Source organism: Gymnogyps californianus, chromosome 3, assembly GCF_018139145.2.
Source record: "Gymnogyps californianus isolate 813 chromosome 3, ASM1813914v2, whole genome shotgun sequence".
Classification (NCBI taxonomy): Eukaryota; Metazoa; Chordata; class Aves; order Accipitriformes; family Cathartidae; genus Gymnogyps; species Gymnogyps californianus.
In genome coordinates, this window is record NC_059473.1 from 13,679,099 (window position 1) to 13,691,742 (window position 12,644).

At 55.4% G+C, this 12,644-nt stretch overlaps 1 protein-coding gene across 1 annotated transcript in view; it reads right to left on the minus strand.

Moving 5' to 3' along the window:
* Positions 1-1,559: 1,559 nt before the first annotated feature.
* Positions 1,560-12,644, minus strand: part of PTK7 (protein tyrosine kinase 7 (inactive)) — a 37,745-nt gene continuing 26,660 nt past the window's right edge. Inside the window, exons 6-20 of the mRNA XM_050893761.1 lie at positions 11,849-11,979; positions 11,310-11,576; positions 10,949-11,082; positions 10,394-10,529; positions 10,144-10,263; positions 9,826-9,975; positions 9,403-9,553; positions 8,937-9,064; positions 8,437-8,640; positions 4,235-4,390; positions 3,819-4,051; positions 3,147-3,227; positions 2,915-3,066; positions 2,659-2,837; positions 1,560-2,438 (exon numbers count right to left, since the gene is read on the minus strand). Of these exons, the coding sequence (XP_050749718.1) occupies positions 2,278-2,438; positions 2,659-2,837; positions 2,915-3,066; positions 3,147-3,227; positions 3,819-4,051; positions 4,235-4,390; positions 8,437-8,640; positions 8,937-9,064; positions 9,403-9,553; positions 9,826-9,975; positions 10,144-10,263; positions 10,394-10,529; positions 10,949-11,082; positions 11,310-11,576; positions 11,849-11,979 (2,383 nt within the window). The 3' untranslated portion in view covers positions 1,560-2,277. The remainder of the gene's footprint in view (positions 2,439-2,658; positions 2,838-2,914; positions 3,067-3,146; positions 3,228-3,818; positions 4,052-4,234; positions 4,391-8,436; positions 8,641-8,936; positions 9,065-9,402; positions 9,554-9,825; positions 9,976-10,143; positions 10,264-10,393; positions 10,530-10,948; positions 11,083-11,309; positions 11,577-11,848; positions 11,980-12,644) is intronic.

The following is a 12,644-nucleotide window of genomic DNA, read 5'->3' on the forward strand; positions in this document are numbered from 1 at the left end:
AGTTGGAGAGCATGCATGCAGCACTGCTACGGCACTTGCACGCTTCAAAAGGGTTGTGTACACACTGGGAAGGACTGGAAGGAGCGACAAGAGGGATATGGAGCTGCAAGGGAGAGAGAAGGCACATCCCGAGACCTCTGCCCATAACAGCTCTTCCCAGTGTGCACAATGCCACCAGCCCTAGGCTGTGGCCAGGCCACCTAGGGAAGGGTCATGGAGGCAGCAAGGGTTCAGGGTGGTGATAACCTGCTGCCAAGCCCACTATGCAAAGGAGCACCATGTCTAGGGAGGAGAGAGGGGCCCAACAGCCAGCCACAGCCACCTTAGCTCACCAAGAGGCCTTGGCTTGGGGAGACTCCACAGCTCCCAGCTGCAATACACATCACAAGTGTTGGGAAAGGAACAAACACTTGTGATAACTCTGCTCTATAGCTAGCAAACTTGCTTGCACCCAGACAGGCCCAGATGACCCCATTCCCAAGCCCTGGACCAAATCTGAGCTCAGAGCCAGCTAGCACATTCCAAGAAATGAGCCCTCTTCACCCTCCAGCATCTCCATAGCCTCTCTGAGTAGCAGAGGTGGGAAGATCCTGGACATTTTTGGTCCATCCCTGCTTAAAGCAGAGCCAACTAGATTGGGTTGTTCAGGGCTTATCTGGCCCAGGGCTGAGTATCTCTGACGATGGAGATCCCACAGCTTCTCTGGGACTGCCTCAGACCTTTACCGCTCTTGGGGGGAAGCATTTTTACCAATATGAATTTCCCTTGTACAGCTTGTGTCCATTGCTTCAAGTCCAGCCCCAGTAGGCCTCCTGGAAGAGCTCAGATCTTTCTCTGTAACCCCCCAACCCAGAGCTGTGCAGCAAGCAAAACTGCTGGTCTGCAGCTTGGCCAAACCCAGCATCCCACTCTGGCTCCAAGGGAAAAGGCCTACCCCGTGCTGGCTTGGCTCATGTTCATGCTGTGCGGACTGGGGCTTCTTGTATATCATCTGCCCACCCCTCCTTCCCCAAGAGACTGCCAGGACCCTACCATTGCTCAGGGCCATTGGCACAGGGGAGAGGGCTGCAGTCCACATGTGACAGCAGGAGTCCCCCCAGGATCCCCATCCAGGCCTGGCCCTGCTAGCTCCTCAGTTGTGTAAGAAGCAGCCGCTGAAATCTCGCATGCAAAAACACAACCCAGTGCTGGCTGCAAAGCTGCCCCAGGCCACAGGGGTAGGTGCACAAACCCAATTACAAAGGAGAAAAGTTGCTATGAAACCTTGGCTACCTGAACTGGCCGGGGAAGCCTGTCAACATGTCTGTAAAGCAGCTGCTTGCAGGGAGTCCGAGGGACATTTTCTCCTCCCTCCTCAAGGGCAACCTATGACTGCTCCGAGAGACAATAAGCGCTGAGGCAAAGTGCTCCCTTATAGCATGACAGGCTGGGAACGACATCTCAGATCCAGCTGGGAAGGGGGCAAAAGGGTTAAACACAGGAGACAGATGCCTGAGGAACCAGCCCCCAACCCTTCCCAGGAACCATGTGGAGGAAAACAGCCATCTGACAGCAGCATCTTACAAAGACCAAACAAACAAAAAAAAGCCTTCTTTATTGAGAGCAGCACATAAAAACCCAACAAAACCCAACCCTTCTTGGCTGTGGTACCCTCCGCTCAAGCAAACAAACTAACCCACTCTAGGCTGCATTCCAGTAACAGAAATACTATGGTAGGGAGGAGTCAGCGCTCTGGAAGAGAAAGAGGGAGAGAGGGCGCTGCCCAGAGTCATCGTACAAAAAAAGGCACAGGGTAGTTGGGAAAGGTAGTGAGCTCCTTCATACGCCAGGCACTTGTGTTCCTGCTGGCTGGCCTGTACCCATGAGGTGCGGGGGAGGCAGGCATGCCTAGCACAGATGGACGGAGAGAGAGGCTGGGCCAGGCCAGCAGATATGCATGTGGTGAGCGGGGACAGAGAGCCTGGTGCTAGAGCCCAGCTCTCGCCGGGTGAGGGGGAGCTGTGCTCCATCCATGCCAGCAGCCCAAGGGTGCTGGGCTGGGCAGGCGGAGAGCAAGAGGCAGCAAAGGCTGTCTTTTGGGACCTGTGGAGGAGAGGGGTGGGGGGGACTGGGGTACACTGGCTTGTGCTTTGAGTCCAGCAGCTGCTGGTGCCGAGCTGCTCGCTGGCGCATCGGGGTCTAGCTCAGCAGGGGGCCACAGGAGTGCCAGGGGCTCCCCAGGCACCTACAGGCCCCTGTCCACCCCTCCACGTCCTTCCCCAGCAAGGGCTGGAATGCTCAGGCTTTGCTGTCAGCTGGGCTGTCCCCAAGGGCAGTGGCGAGCTCGCTGAAGGAGGGTCGATCCTTAGGGCTGGGGGCCCAGCAGCGCTGCATCAGCTTGGCGAGGCGGGAAGGGCAGCCCTCGGGGTGCGGGAGCTTCGTCTTTCCAGACTGCAGACCTGGTGTGAAAACGAAGTCCAAAGGGCCATTGGGAGAGGTGTGATCCTCTCCACGGGGTGCAAGGAGGGCAGCATCTCTCCACATGGGCTGGAACAGCCTCCCCAGCCAGACCAGCACCGTATCAAGAGGGGGGATGTCACACAGCCCAGCTGGCCCCCTCTACCACAAGAAAAGGAAGTAGGCTACAATGCCAGGGACAGCACAAGGTACTCCACCTACCTGCTAGGACCTCATCATCTGCCAGTGGGGTGTAGGGCATCTCCCCATGCATGAAGACCTCCCACATGAGCACCCCAAAGGACCACACGTCTGACTTAGTGGAGAACTCGTCCTCCAGCACAGCTTCAGGTGGCATCCAGCGCAGTGGGATCCAGGCCTGGCGGAAGTGGTAGTACTCACTGCAGGCAGGACAGGCAGGCAATGAGACTGGTGCCATCCCATCCCCTCCCATTCCCCTGCCAGGCTCCCAGCTGACCTGTTGTACACATCCTTGCTAAGGCTCAGGGATGAGACCTTGACCTGCCGCTGGGCACTGACCAGGCAGTTCCTGGCTGCCAAGTCCCGGTGCACGAACCTGCCGTTGGAGAGATGCTCCATGCCCAGGGCCACCTGTGTGCAGAGAGACACCTGACCCCAGAGAGATGTCAGGACTGGCTGCCCTCCTCAGGGTCTCAAGCCCCACAGCACTTCCAAAGCTGCACTATCACCTTATGTTTGGTAGTGAGGGGCTGTGGCTTCAGAGACTCATCTTTGCTCTTGGAGATCCTCAGGAACTGCTTCAGGTCCCCCTAGGAGACAGACAGCAACTCAGAGGGAGCACCTCTCCATACCGCCAGCCGCATCGGTCCCTGCAGTGCCCAGATGTGGCAAGCCCACTGGGAGGCCCACGGATCCTCATCTCCTGGGCCACAGTCCCCGCCTGTCCTCCCAGTCCCTGCCCTGTAGGGCAAGCCAGTATCTCACTTCTGGGCCTCAACCAGCTAAGATCAGGGCAAGCAGGCCTGATGTTTCCAGGAGGTTTTTCATGCCCCAAATTGATTTCTCTCCCATGAACTCCAGGCTCCCCATAGCAGCCCTTAGCATTTGCAGCCATTCTGCAGCATGGAGTCCCACAGCTTAACTTACTCCGCTGAGTCCTGGACATAAACCAGAAATCAGGAGGATGTGGAAGAGGGCAAAGTCACCTCCAGGTCTTGCAGGAGACCCCCATTCCCCTTGAGACTCCTCCACACATTGGGAACAGTGGTAAGCTCAGCCTGGTCTCCCTACATCTCGCTTGCCCTGTGCTGCCAGCCTGGACCATGTCACACTTGCAGGCCCCATGCCCGTTGTCGACCCCTCCTCCTCCGCACTGCAGGCACTGCTGGCAGGGCCCTTACCAAGTCCACATACTCCAGGACCATGTAGTGTGGCTCTGCCTCGCGGCACAGCCCCAGTAGCCGTACCACGTTGGAGTGGTTCAGCTTGCCAAACATCTCTGCCTCTCGCCGGAAGTCCAGCTGCAGCTGCTCATCCCTTGTCTGCAGGCTCTTCACCAGGACCAGTGCTTCACCCTCACCGTCCTCTGCACCTTTTGCCTTGGCCAGGAACACTTCGCCAAACTCCCCCCTGCCTGGAAGTGTAGAGCAGCACATGGGAAGACAGCATACATTAGGACAGCATATGTATTTGACAGCCCAGCAGCTGCAGGCCCCTCTGTACCCCAGCCCATCCAGTTTTCCGGCTAGGACATGCTGGGGTTTCAGCCACAGGTTTCCTGCTGGAGTGGGGTCAGGGCCAGGGTGGCCCAGCATACCCAGGGTTGTGATTGACTGCAGGTTGGAACGTGGAAAGTGCATCTTGTCGGCAGCACTGTGACGCTTGCTGGCCCCAGAGCTACTGCCCAGGTTGGTCAAGGCCAATTCTTCCTGGATCTCTGCTGTCATCTGCCCATTCTGCAGCAAAGCACCACCTGCAAGGGAAACACAAACAGCTTCAGCATCCTGCCAGGCTGTGCAGAGAATGTCACGCTGGGGATCAGCCCCTTCTGGGGCTGACACTCGAAGCACCCAAAACTGGCTCCAACCACCCCAGCCTGCTGTCTAGCCCCAGGCAAGAGTGGCCTCCACACAGTTGTTCCCTCTGGGCTCACATCTGGCCCCATCTCTGGTAGCCCTGCAGCCACGCTTGAAATCAGATGCTGAGCAATGGCTTTGGTCCCAGAGCCATCCAGCCCCATCTGGCCTTGTCCATCCCATGCCACTCAGTCATCCCAAAGGGGTGGCTACGTCCAAACTGCCATTGACAAAACTCTGCAGAACAGCAACAGGAGATTGGATGTGGGAGGCAGAGATAGACCAGAGAGGACCCTGCTCACTATAACCACAGTCTCTTGATGCCCAAGAGACTCTCAAGTCTATCTAGCATCGGCTGCTGCCACCTGACCCTCCTGGTCCTGCTCAATTCCCAGCAAGGCAGCAATGCTCCTGTCCTTGGTAATCTTGAACCTGTCAGACCAGATCAGCCTGGAGTTTCCTTTACTACCTGGGTTAAAGCAGTGCTAGGAAGCACTGTCCTTGCAATCAACCCCAGCAAGCTTTCTGCTCAGGAACTCCATTAGAAATTTCCCTGGCACAAACAGAAGCCAATGAACAGGACAAAAGATTATTGCCTTAAGAAAGGAGAGAACCCTTCATTTTACAGGCAGCTTGTAGAGGAAAGACTGTATAGATAGCTGTATAGATAGCACACCTTGATTTTGAATGCATTTACTGCTTGGATCAGACTTGGCGCTAGGAAGCGGTATTTCCCATAAGCTGAAGGTAGGAGTTTGAATGTAAAGTGGGGCACAGCACCGAGCTAAGGTGGCTGGCACATGTGCAGCATCACCCTGCGTTACTGTGCACACTCCATTTCAGCTAGTCCGGGAGCAAGCATTAAGGAAACACCTGGCCATGCAAAAGGATTTAATCACAAAATTAAGACTTGACTCAACATGAGGTAACTCCAACAGGCATCCCACTGCCCATAATTTCCATCAAGGGGTATTGTACAGCAGCGTGTGTACACGCACGCTTACAATGCATGCGTACAAGAGAGATACCAGCTCACCAGCACATCCTGAGCAAGTCTAGCCACGATGACAGGGACCGTGGTTTTGTCACAAGTAGGCTTGGAGCTGTGAAGACTGAGATATGTTGACTTAAGAGCCATGGCTACTGACAGCTGTCCTCTCCCACATGCTGGAGTAACATTTGCAGAAGACCATAGTGAAAAAACACCATCTACCCTATAAATCAAAGCTTGATGCTACTTACACTCTCCCTGTTTTTATGCTAATTATTAGCAAGACTGTTTGACCCTGTGCTGTCTGCACTCATGACTGATAATGTCTCAAGACTACAAGCTTGAAGCCAAGAGGATAATACAAGACAACCACTGCAACTGTGCCAAGAAAATACCAAAGGCTGCAGAGTGAGTACACTGCCACTGAGAGACAGCACCAGCGGGCAGCAACAACAAACACTTTTGAGAACAGACATCCCCATGTTTCACAGAGCTTTGACAAGACAGTCGATAACAAAGGGACCGCAGAAATGACCAGGAAGTTTAATTTATGTATCCAGCAGTCCAGAGGGGAACCAAGTGTAGAGGAGCTGCCTGCTTTGCCCACCTGCTTGCAACACCTGAGCATCTCCTGGAGAAAGAGACACAGCCATGCTGCCCTGGAGAAATTAGCATGTGCCAACACAGAAATCAAATGCTCCCCTTAGTCTCCACAGCTGTTAACCTCCCCAAATGCTATGTCTTTATTCACCCAAAAAGCAGCACAGTCAGACAGAGGAACACTGAGAGCAAGCACCCTTGTTACAGAGGATGTGGCACACCAAGGATGTGACCTTGGAAGGTGACTGACTTGTTAGGAGTGCATTGATCCATAGGAAATCCATAGGAAGGATCCACTGCAAATCCATAGGAAGGTCAAATCTGTCTGGATCCTGAGGGCACTGGAAAAGTCAACTGGTGGCCAGCCAGGGAGTACTTGTCATCAGGTAGGTGCTGAGATACTCCAGGTTACCCAGCTAAAGAGGGACTACATCAAAAGGAGGAAAACAGCCAAATCTTTGAAGACCATGGTGAAGGGGGTGACTCCACTGGAGCTGACAGCAAACACAAACCACTTTTCCAGAGAGGCTATGGAAGTACCAAACAGGAGTGTAGACATCTGGGCAGCTGGGTCTGCTTGTAGCAGTGAGGATGCATCTGACAGCTAAACTGGTTCCAAATGAAGGGGATAAGAAGAGGCAAACTCTGGCAGAATAAAAAGAAAAATATAATGAAGATAGGCCAAAATAAAAAACTGAGACTACCTCAAAAAAGATTAAAACAAATCCTTTCCCAGGAAGAGGATGCTGGCCAGAACCTGTTGGCGCAGGTGAGCTGCCTGCAACTTGTCCACAGGAAGAGCTCAAAGTGGTGACAGCAGCAAAGCATAAAGCTGCAGAGATGCTCCTGCATCCTTGCTCCCAGGTGGTTCCCCACAGCCAGACTTCTCCTCTGGAGGTTTGGCTCTGTTCAAAGTACCAATACAAGGGGAAAAACAGGAGACAAACCCAGTGGTGATGTTTTGCCAGGACCTCACAGCAACCCCCACACAATCAGGACGTGGCTGCGTGCTGGAGAACTGGGAGGGGGAAGCACGATGTCTGTATTTACAGTGGTGTGGGGGGAGATCCAGGGAATTATAAGGGCACCAAACTCAACCGCATCCCATCACTTACAAGTCCTCACTGGTATCAGTGATGCAAGGACAACATGACATCAGGAGAAAGAGCTGAAACAGCTTTTGGAAATGAAAATGATGCCCCAGAGATCTCTTGAATTCACTGAAGGAGTCATGTAGCTCATGCACAATGGGGATCCAGTTTAGTCTATTTGCAGAGATTTTGCAGGGTCTCATGGAAACAGCTGTTAAAAAGCAGCTCAGCTGCCACAAGACAGGAAAGAACATCCTCCAATGGACGCACAGAAGGTAGGAACTAGGGTAGTACAACATGCTGCCAACATGGAAGGGGCGCTGCTGGCAGCTGTTTGCCAAAGCCGCCAACTTAGCTAGCAGCAAAGGTACAGGCCAGCTGTGGCCAGCTGCAGAGGGTCACTGAGAACTGGGAGGTGCAGCCCGAGATACAATGTGAGGCCTGGGGAAAGCAACCTCAATGTCCCATCCACAGTGGTGGGCTCAGCCCTGAGCTGCCTGCTGTCTCTCCAGAGTGAGCTCTGTGGACAGGGAACTGAAGCCAGTGGCACAGCTGGAAACAGGGCACAGCACAGCTGTGTCACTCTGCAAAGCTGGATGCACCAAGTCCTGTCTGGGGCTCCCCATCTCAGAAAGGTGATAGTGCAGCCAGAAAAGGCACTCGCAGGAACAATCAGACATACAGAAGAGCTGTGTGTTCCAGTGCAGAGCTGATAGGTGACAAGCTTGAAAAGCAAAGAGATAGTTTTTAGATAACCTTTATGCTCCAGAAGTCCTTGTTGGAGGATGCTGTAGATGCTCAAAGCTTATATGGGTTTCAGAGATAACAGGGTGAGTTCACAGCAGAGTTCAAGGCTGTTCAGTGAAAAGTCTTCCCTCCAGCACCAGGAGCTGCTGAACTGTGATTTGAACAGGCTGGCAGAGTAGTACTATTTCATTACGTTGCAATAGGGATACTCCCCTCCCCTTGGCAAAGGGCGTATGTGATGCCATGTATGGGTGCTGGAAAGCAGGAGTGATAAATAACTCAGCAGACAGCGATGGCCACCACGTGGGACTGGGATGCAGGTTTCACACTAACTTGCCTATTTCTCACCTGGCAACAGGTCTCTGCCACCAGCCATAGCCAAAACCGACAGCAAGAGACTCCAAGGGTAAGGAGGAGTCCCCTGTTCCCTGGGAGCTCCCTGCCCCTCAGCCCCTCCAGCCCAGGGGTAAGAGGCCAGCTGTGAAGCCCCCACCCCCAGGGGTGCCAGTCTCACCATTCAGACACTCCATTTCAGGCTCCTCGCACTCCGGGTGCTTCTTCAGCCTCTTGGCTTTTCTCCGCTTCTTACAGTAGAACATCAGCCCCAGCACGATAATAATGTAGGCAACAGCTGCCCCCACTGAAAGCCCAATGGTCTGGATCATCTTGTAGGGTGTGTGGCTGCCAGGTCCCTCATCCTCTTCCGCTGCCGGCTTGTCTGTGGGGCAGAGAGCACCGAACCCATGAGGGTGCAGAGGGATTTCCCAAATCCTGCTCAGGAATGTGCTGGAGGAATGAGAAAAGCCCTCCTGCTGCTGTGGCCACTGCCTCACCCAGCCACAGAACACTAGGCAAAGCCCACAGCACACTGCACTGCATCCCGATAGGGACGCTGCCGTGACTCCCCAGCAGGCATGACCTGACATGCAGCACCCACCAGTGGGGCCAGAAGCAGGGCCTAGAGCTGCTGGGGATACCAGGAGGCCATGTCCTGACATTGGGTACCTCCCTTACCTACAACGTATAGGAAGGCCTCACGGTGCTTGATGTTGCAGCTGTTGCCGGCGATACAGGTGTATTTTCCAGAATCCTCGGTGGTGACGTCGTAAATCACCAGGGAGCCATTGGGCATGATCTGAATCCTGCCAACCACATAGAGCCCTTTGCAAGCACCAGAGGGCAGAGGCGGGCTTGGGGCACCTGCAGCCCCATCTCCCCAGGATGCCTCAGTCTCAGCCCCATATCCCCACTGCAATCATCTTGAACGACAGGCTGTGCAATGCTCAAGAACAAATGGTTGCAGCTCAACTGCAGCTTGGCAGGCTGTGGCAGAAAGGGTAACCCTGGGGCCAGGAGAGTCCAGGCCCTGGGACATGGAGACAACTGACTGTGTGCCCCGCAAGCTGGGAACCCGCATGCTGGGTAGGCACAGGGAGTGCCATGCTGCGTCATATTTCAGTTTGGAATGAAGGCTGTGTACCTGGGCAGGAGCTTGCTCGGATCCAAAATTTTGTCCTTCCCTTTCCACTGGATGTGCGGCACGGGGTCCCCCTCTGCCTGGCACTGGAACATGGCTGTGTGCCCCTGGTACACCGTCGTGGGCTCTGGCTCTAGCTTGAAGGTGACGTAAACTGAAGGCAGAGAGACCGACACAAATGCTGTCAGCTCCTGGGAATGGTGCTCCCACAAAGGAGCAGGGCCAGCACTGGCACAGTGGCCCATGCCCTCTCACTCTGTATGCAAAGCACTGACAAACCAGACACTCAAGTGCCACGGGGCAGAGCTCGGGGTCAGGCCAGACATTTCTCCCTCTGCAGGGGCATGTCAATTGGGTGCCACCCAGGCAAACCTACTGCAAGGCCAGCACAGCAGGAAACCCACCTGCCTGCTGTAGAGCCCTCACCTGCTACCACAAGCTGCACGGTGGCACGGATCTCGCCCTGTGGGCTGTTGGAGGCGATGCACGTGTAGTTCCCTGAGTCGCTCCTGCTCACCTTGTGGAAGGACAGGATGCCAGCATTGTGGCTGACATGGGATGGCAGGCTGCTCCCATCTGCAGGATGCAAGAGGGATGCAGCAGTCATGCATGAAGCGCTGTGCCACATGGTGGCTTCCCATGCAGCCGCAGCACCGCTGCTTCGCCCATGTTGGAGGTGGGCCAACGCAAAGTTCCAGGGGCCCCATGTCAGAAACAGACATATCGTATCCAAGTCCCCCTTACCTGTTTTAGTCCACTGGATGGTGGGTTTTTCCCGACCAGTGGCTGAGCAGGACACTGTAACCTCCTTATCAAACTCCATGCACTGCAGTGGCTGGGGTGGTGGGGTGAACTTCAGCTTCTCTGCAAGAGACAGATGTGCTGTTAGGCCCCCCTAGCCACAGGAGGCACTGGAGCTGGGGTATCATGCCTGCACCCTGCCAGGCAAAAGAGCTCCCCACAAGAGGAGGATGTGGAGTGCTTGTCAGCATACCTAGCACGTGCACCCGTGCGTATCCCTCGATGCTGCCTGCTGGCGTGCTGCTCACGCACTTGTACATGGTCCCATCATATACCTCCACGTTGTTGATGCGCAGTGTCCCATTCTCAGAGATCTCAAACCGTGAGTCCTGCCCAGAGGGAGGGAGGGAGTGGGGCAGAAATGACACTGTCACCAGCCCTGGGCTCAGGCTTTGCTTGTGGCACTCCTGATGCTCCACATGCCCACACCATGCCTCAGACAGACATAGCCCTGCTGAGACCCACATGGAAAACTGAGACAAGCTGCAGTGACATCTCTCTGAGGGACATCTCTCTTGTCACTGCCCCAAAAGTACAGGGCTGGCTGCCAGCCAAGTGGCTGAGGACAGCCAGTTGTGCACGCATACACCAGTAGGATGGAGATGGTGCCAGGAACATGGCCAGAGTGGGGGTGACAGGGATGCTGGGCCTAGGAGCAAGGTGAGAAACAGCAGCAGCAGAGGAAGGAGCTGAGCAGGTGCCTGGCAGAAGTGCCCATGAGCAGCAGGGGCTTGCCCCATCACCTCACCTCAGAGATGGAGACACCGTTGCGGTACCAGGTAATGGTGGGCTTCAGGGAGGCCTTGCTGAGGCAGTGCAGGTATCCCGGCTTGCTCTCCTCCAGCTGGCTGTCCTTGGGCATCTCCACCCACTTGGGTACCGCTGGGCAGGGAGGCAAGGGGTTACACAGGGCCACTCACCACCCCTCTGGCCAGCACCAGTGCAGACCAGACAGGCAGTGTGCAGTCAGCCATGGGGCCTTGCAACCCAACCATGAGAGATGTGCCTCTCTCTTATCAGTAAGGTGATACGCCATCCCGCCCCAGCTCACCCCACCCCCCTATCCAGCCCCTTTCTCTGCTCCCAGCCCTTCTCGGAAAGCTGCCTACTAGCCACAGTGATGCTCAGCTCCTGTTTCTTCTCTCCAGCCTTGTTGGCAGCATGGCACGTGTAGGTCCCCGCGTCCGTCTCAGTGATACTGGTGAAAACGAGCTGCTCTGCCTCTTGGTGCACCCTGCCAGCAGTGGGAACTCGTTCCTGGTTCCTCTCCCACCAGACTTGGGGCGTGGGTATGCCTCGCGGGGCAGTGCAGGCCACGCGGTGCCCCTGGTTTGCTGTCAACACCTTCGGGGACAAGGGTGCCATTTCTTCGATCTCTGAGAGGAGCAACAGACAGCAGGGCTCAGACAGGGCAGGAACATGTAGCTAACCCACCAGTATCATCATCCCCATGGGAGGCACCAGCCGAGGGAGAGAGTGCACAAGCTATATTTGCTCCCCTCATCCAGGCAGCAAGGATGTGCCATTTCACAGATAAACCAAGCAGTTCTCCATGTACTAACCCATCACTATATTGTCACATAGCTCCAGAGTGACACTGCAACTCTGGGACCCACTGCCCGCCCTGCCACCAGCCCCATGACCTCACCTGCTAGCCGCAGAGTCGCCTTCAGCACAAGAGCTTTCCCCCTCTGCCCACGGCCAATGCACTTATAGATACCGGTGCTGCGAGCCCTCACCTGGGTGATCAGCAGGGAGCCATTGGTGAACACAGTGGTCCTGGGCACGTGGGGAGAGGCAGGGGTCAGTGGGCATCTCTGCAGGACATGGACCAGAGCCACAGCCCCGTGACGTCCTACATAAGCCCGTGGAACCAAGAGGGAGACTTTGTGCTGAGTCAAGCTTCCCAGTGCGGGGGGAGCAGCACACATAAACAAGGAGATGGTGGGACACATGCTTCATGGAGGAAATGAGCTAATAGAAGTCTCTTTCTTGGAGAAGAGCTGGCTCCCACCAAAAGAGGTATCACCAAACTGGGCCAGGTCTGAAAGCTGGCACAGCCAGGAAAGGGGTGTGTAGGGGGCACAAGGTGGCGCCCGGGAGCTGCCAGGCCACTGGGCATCTGGCACCCAGATAGCACCACTTGCCTTGCACAGTCTGGCTGAGAGACTTCCTGGGCTCCAGGATCGCCGTCCGCAGGCAGCCTGGGCTGGGAGATGTCCCCAGCTCTGCGGACTGCCCATGCATAGGTGTCTGGGGCTCAGAAACATTCCTGGCTCTGGGGATCACCATGCACTGGTATCTGCAGGTGCAAGATGGCCATGGGCCCAGTGATTGCTGCGCAGATGTTGGGGGATGGGAGGTGTCCCTGAGTCTGGGGATCACCACCTGTGGGCATCTGGTACTGGGACATGTCCCTGACTCTAGGAATTGTCCTAAGTGGA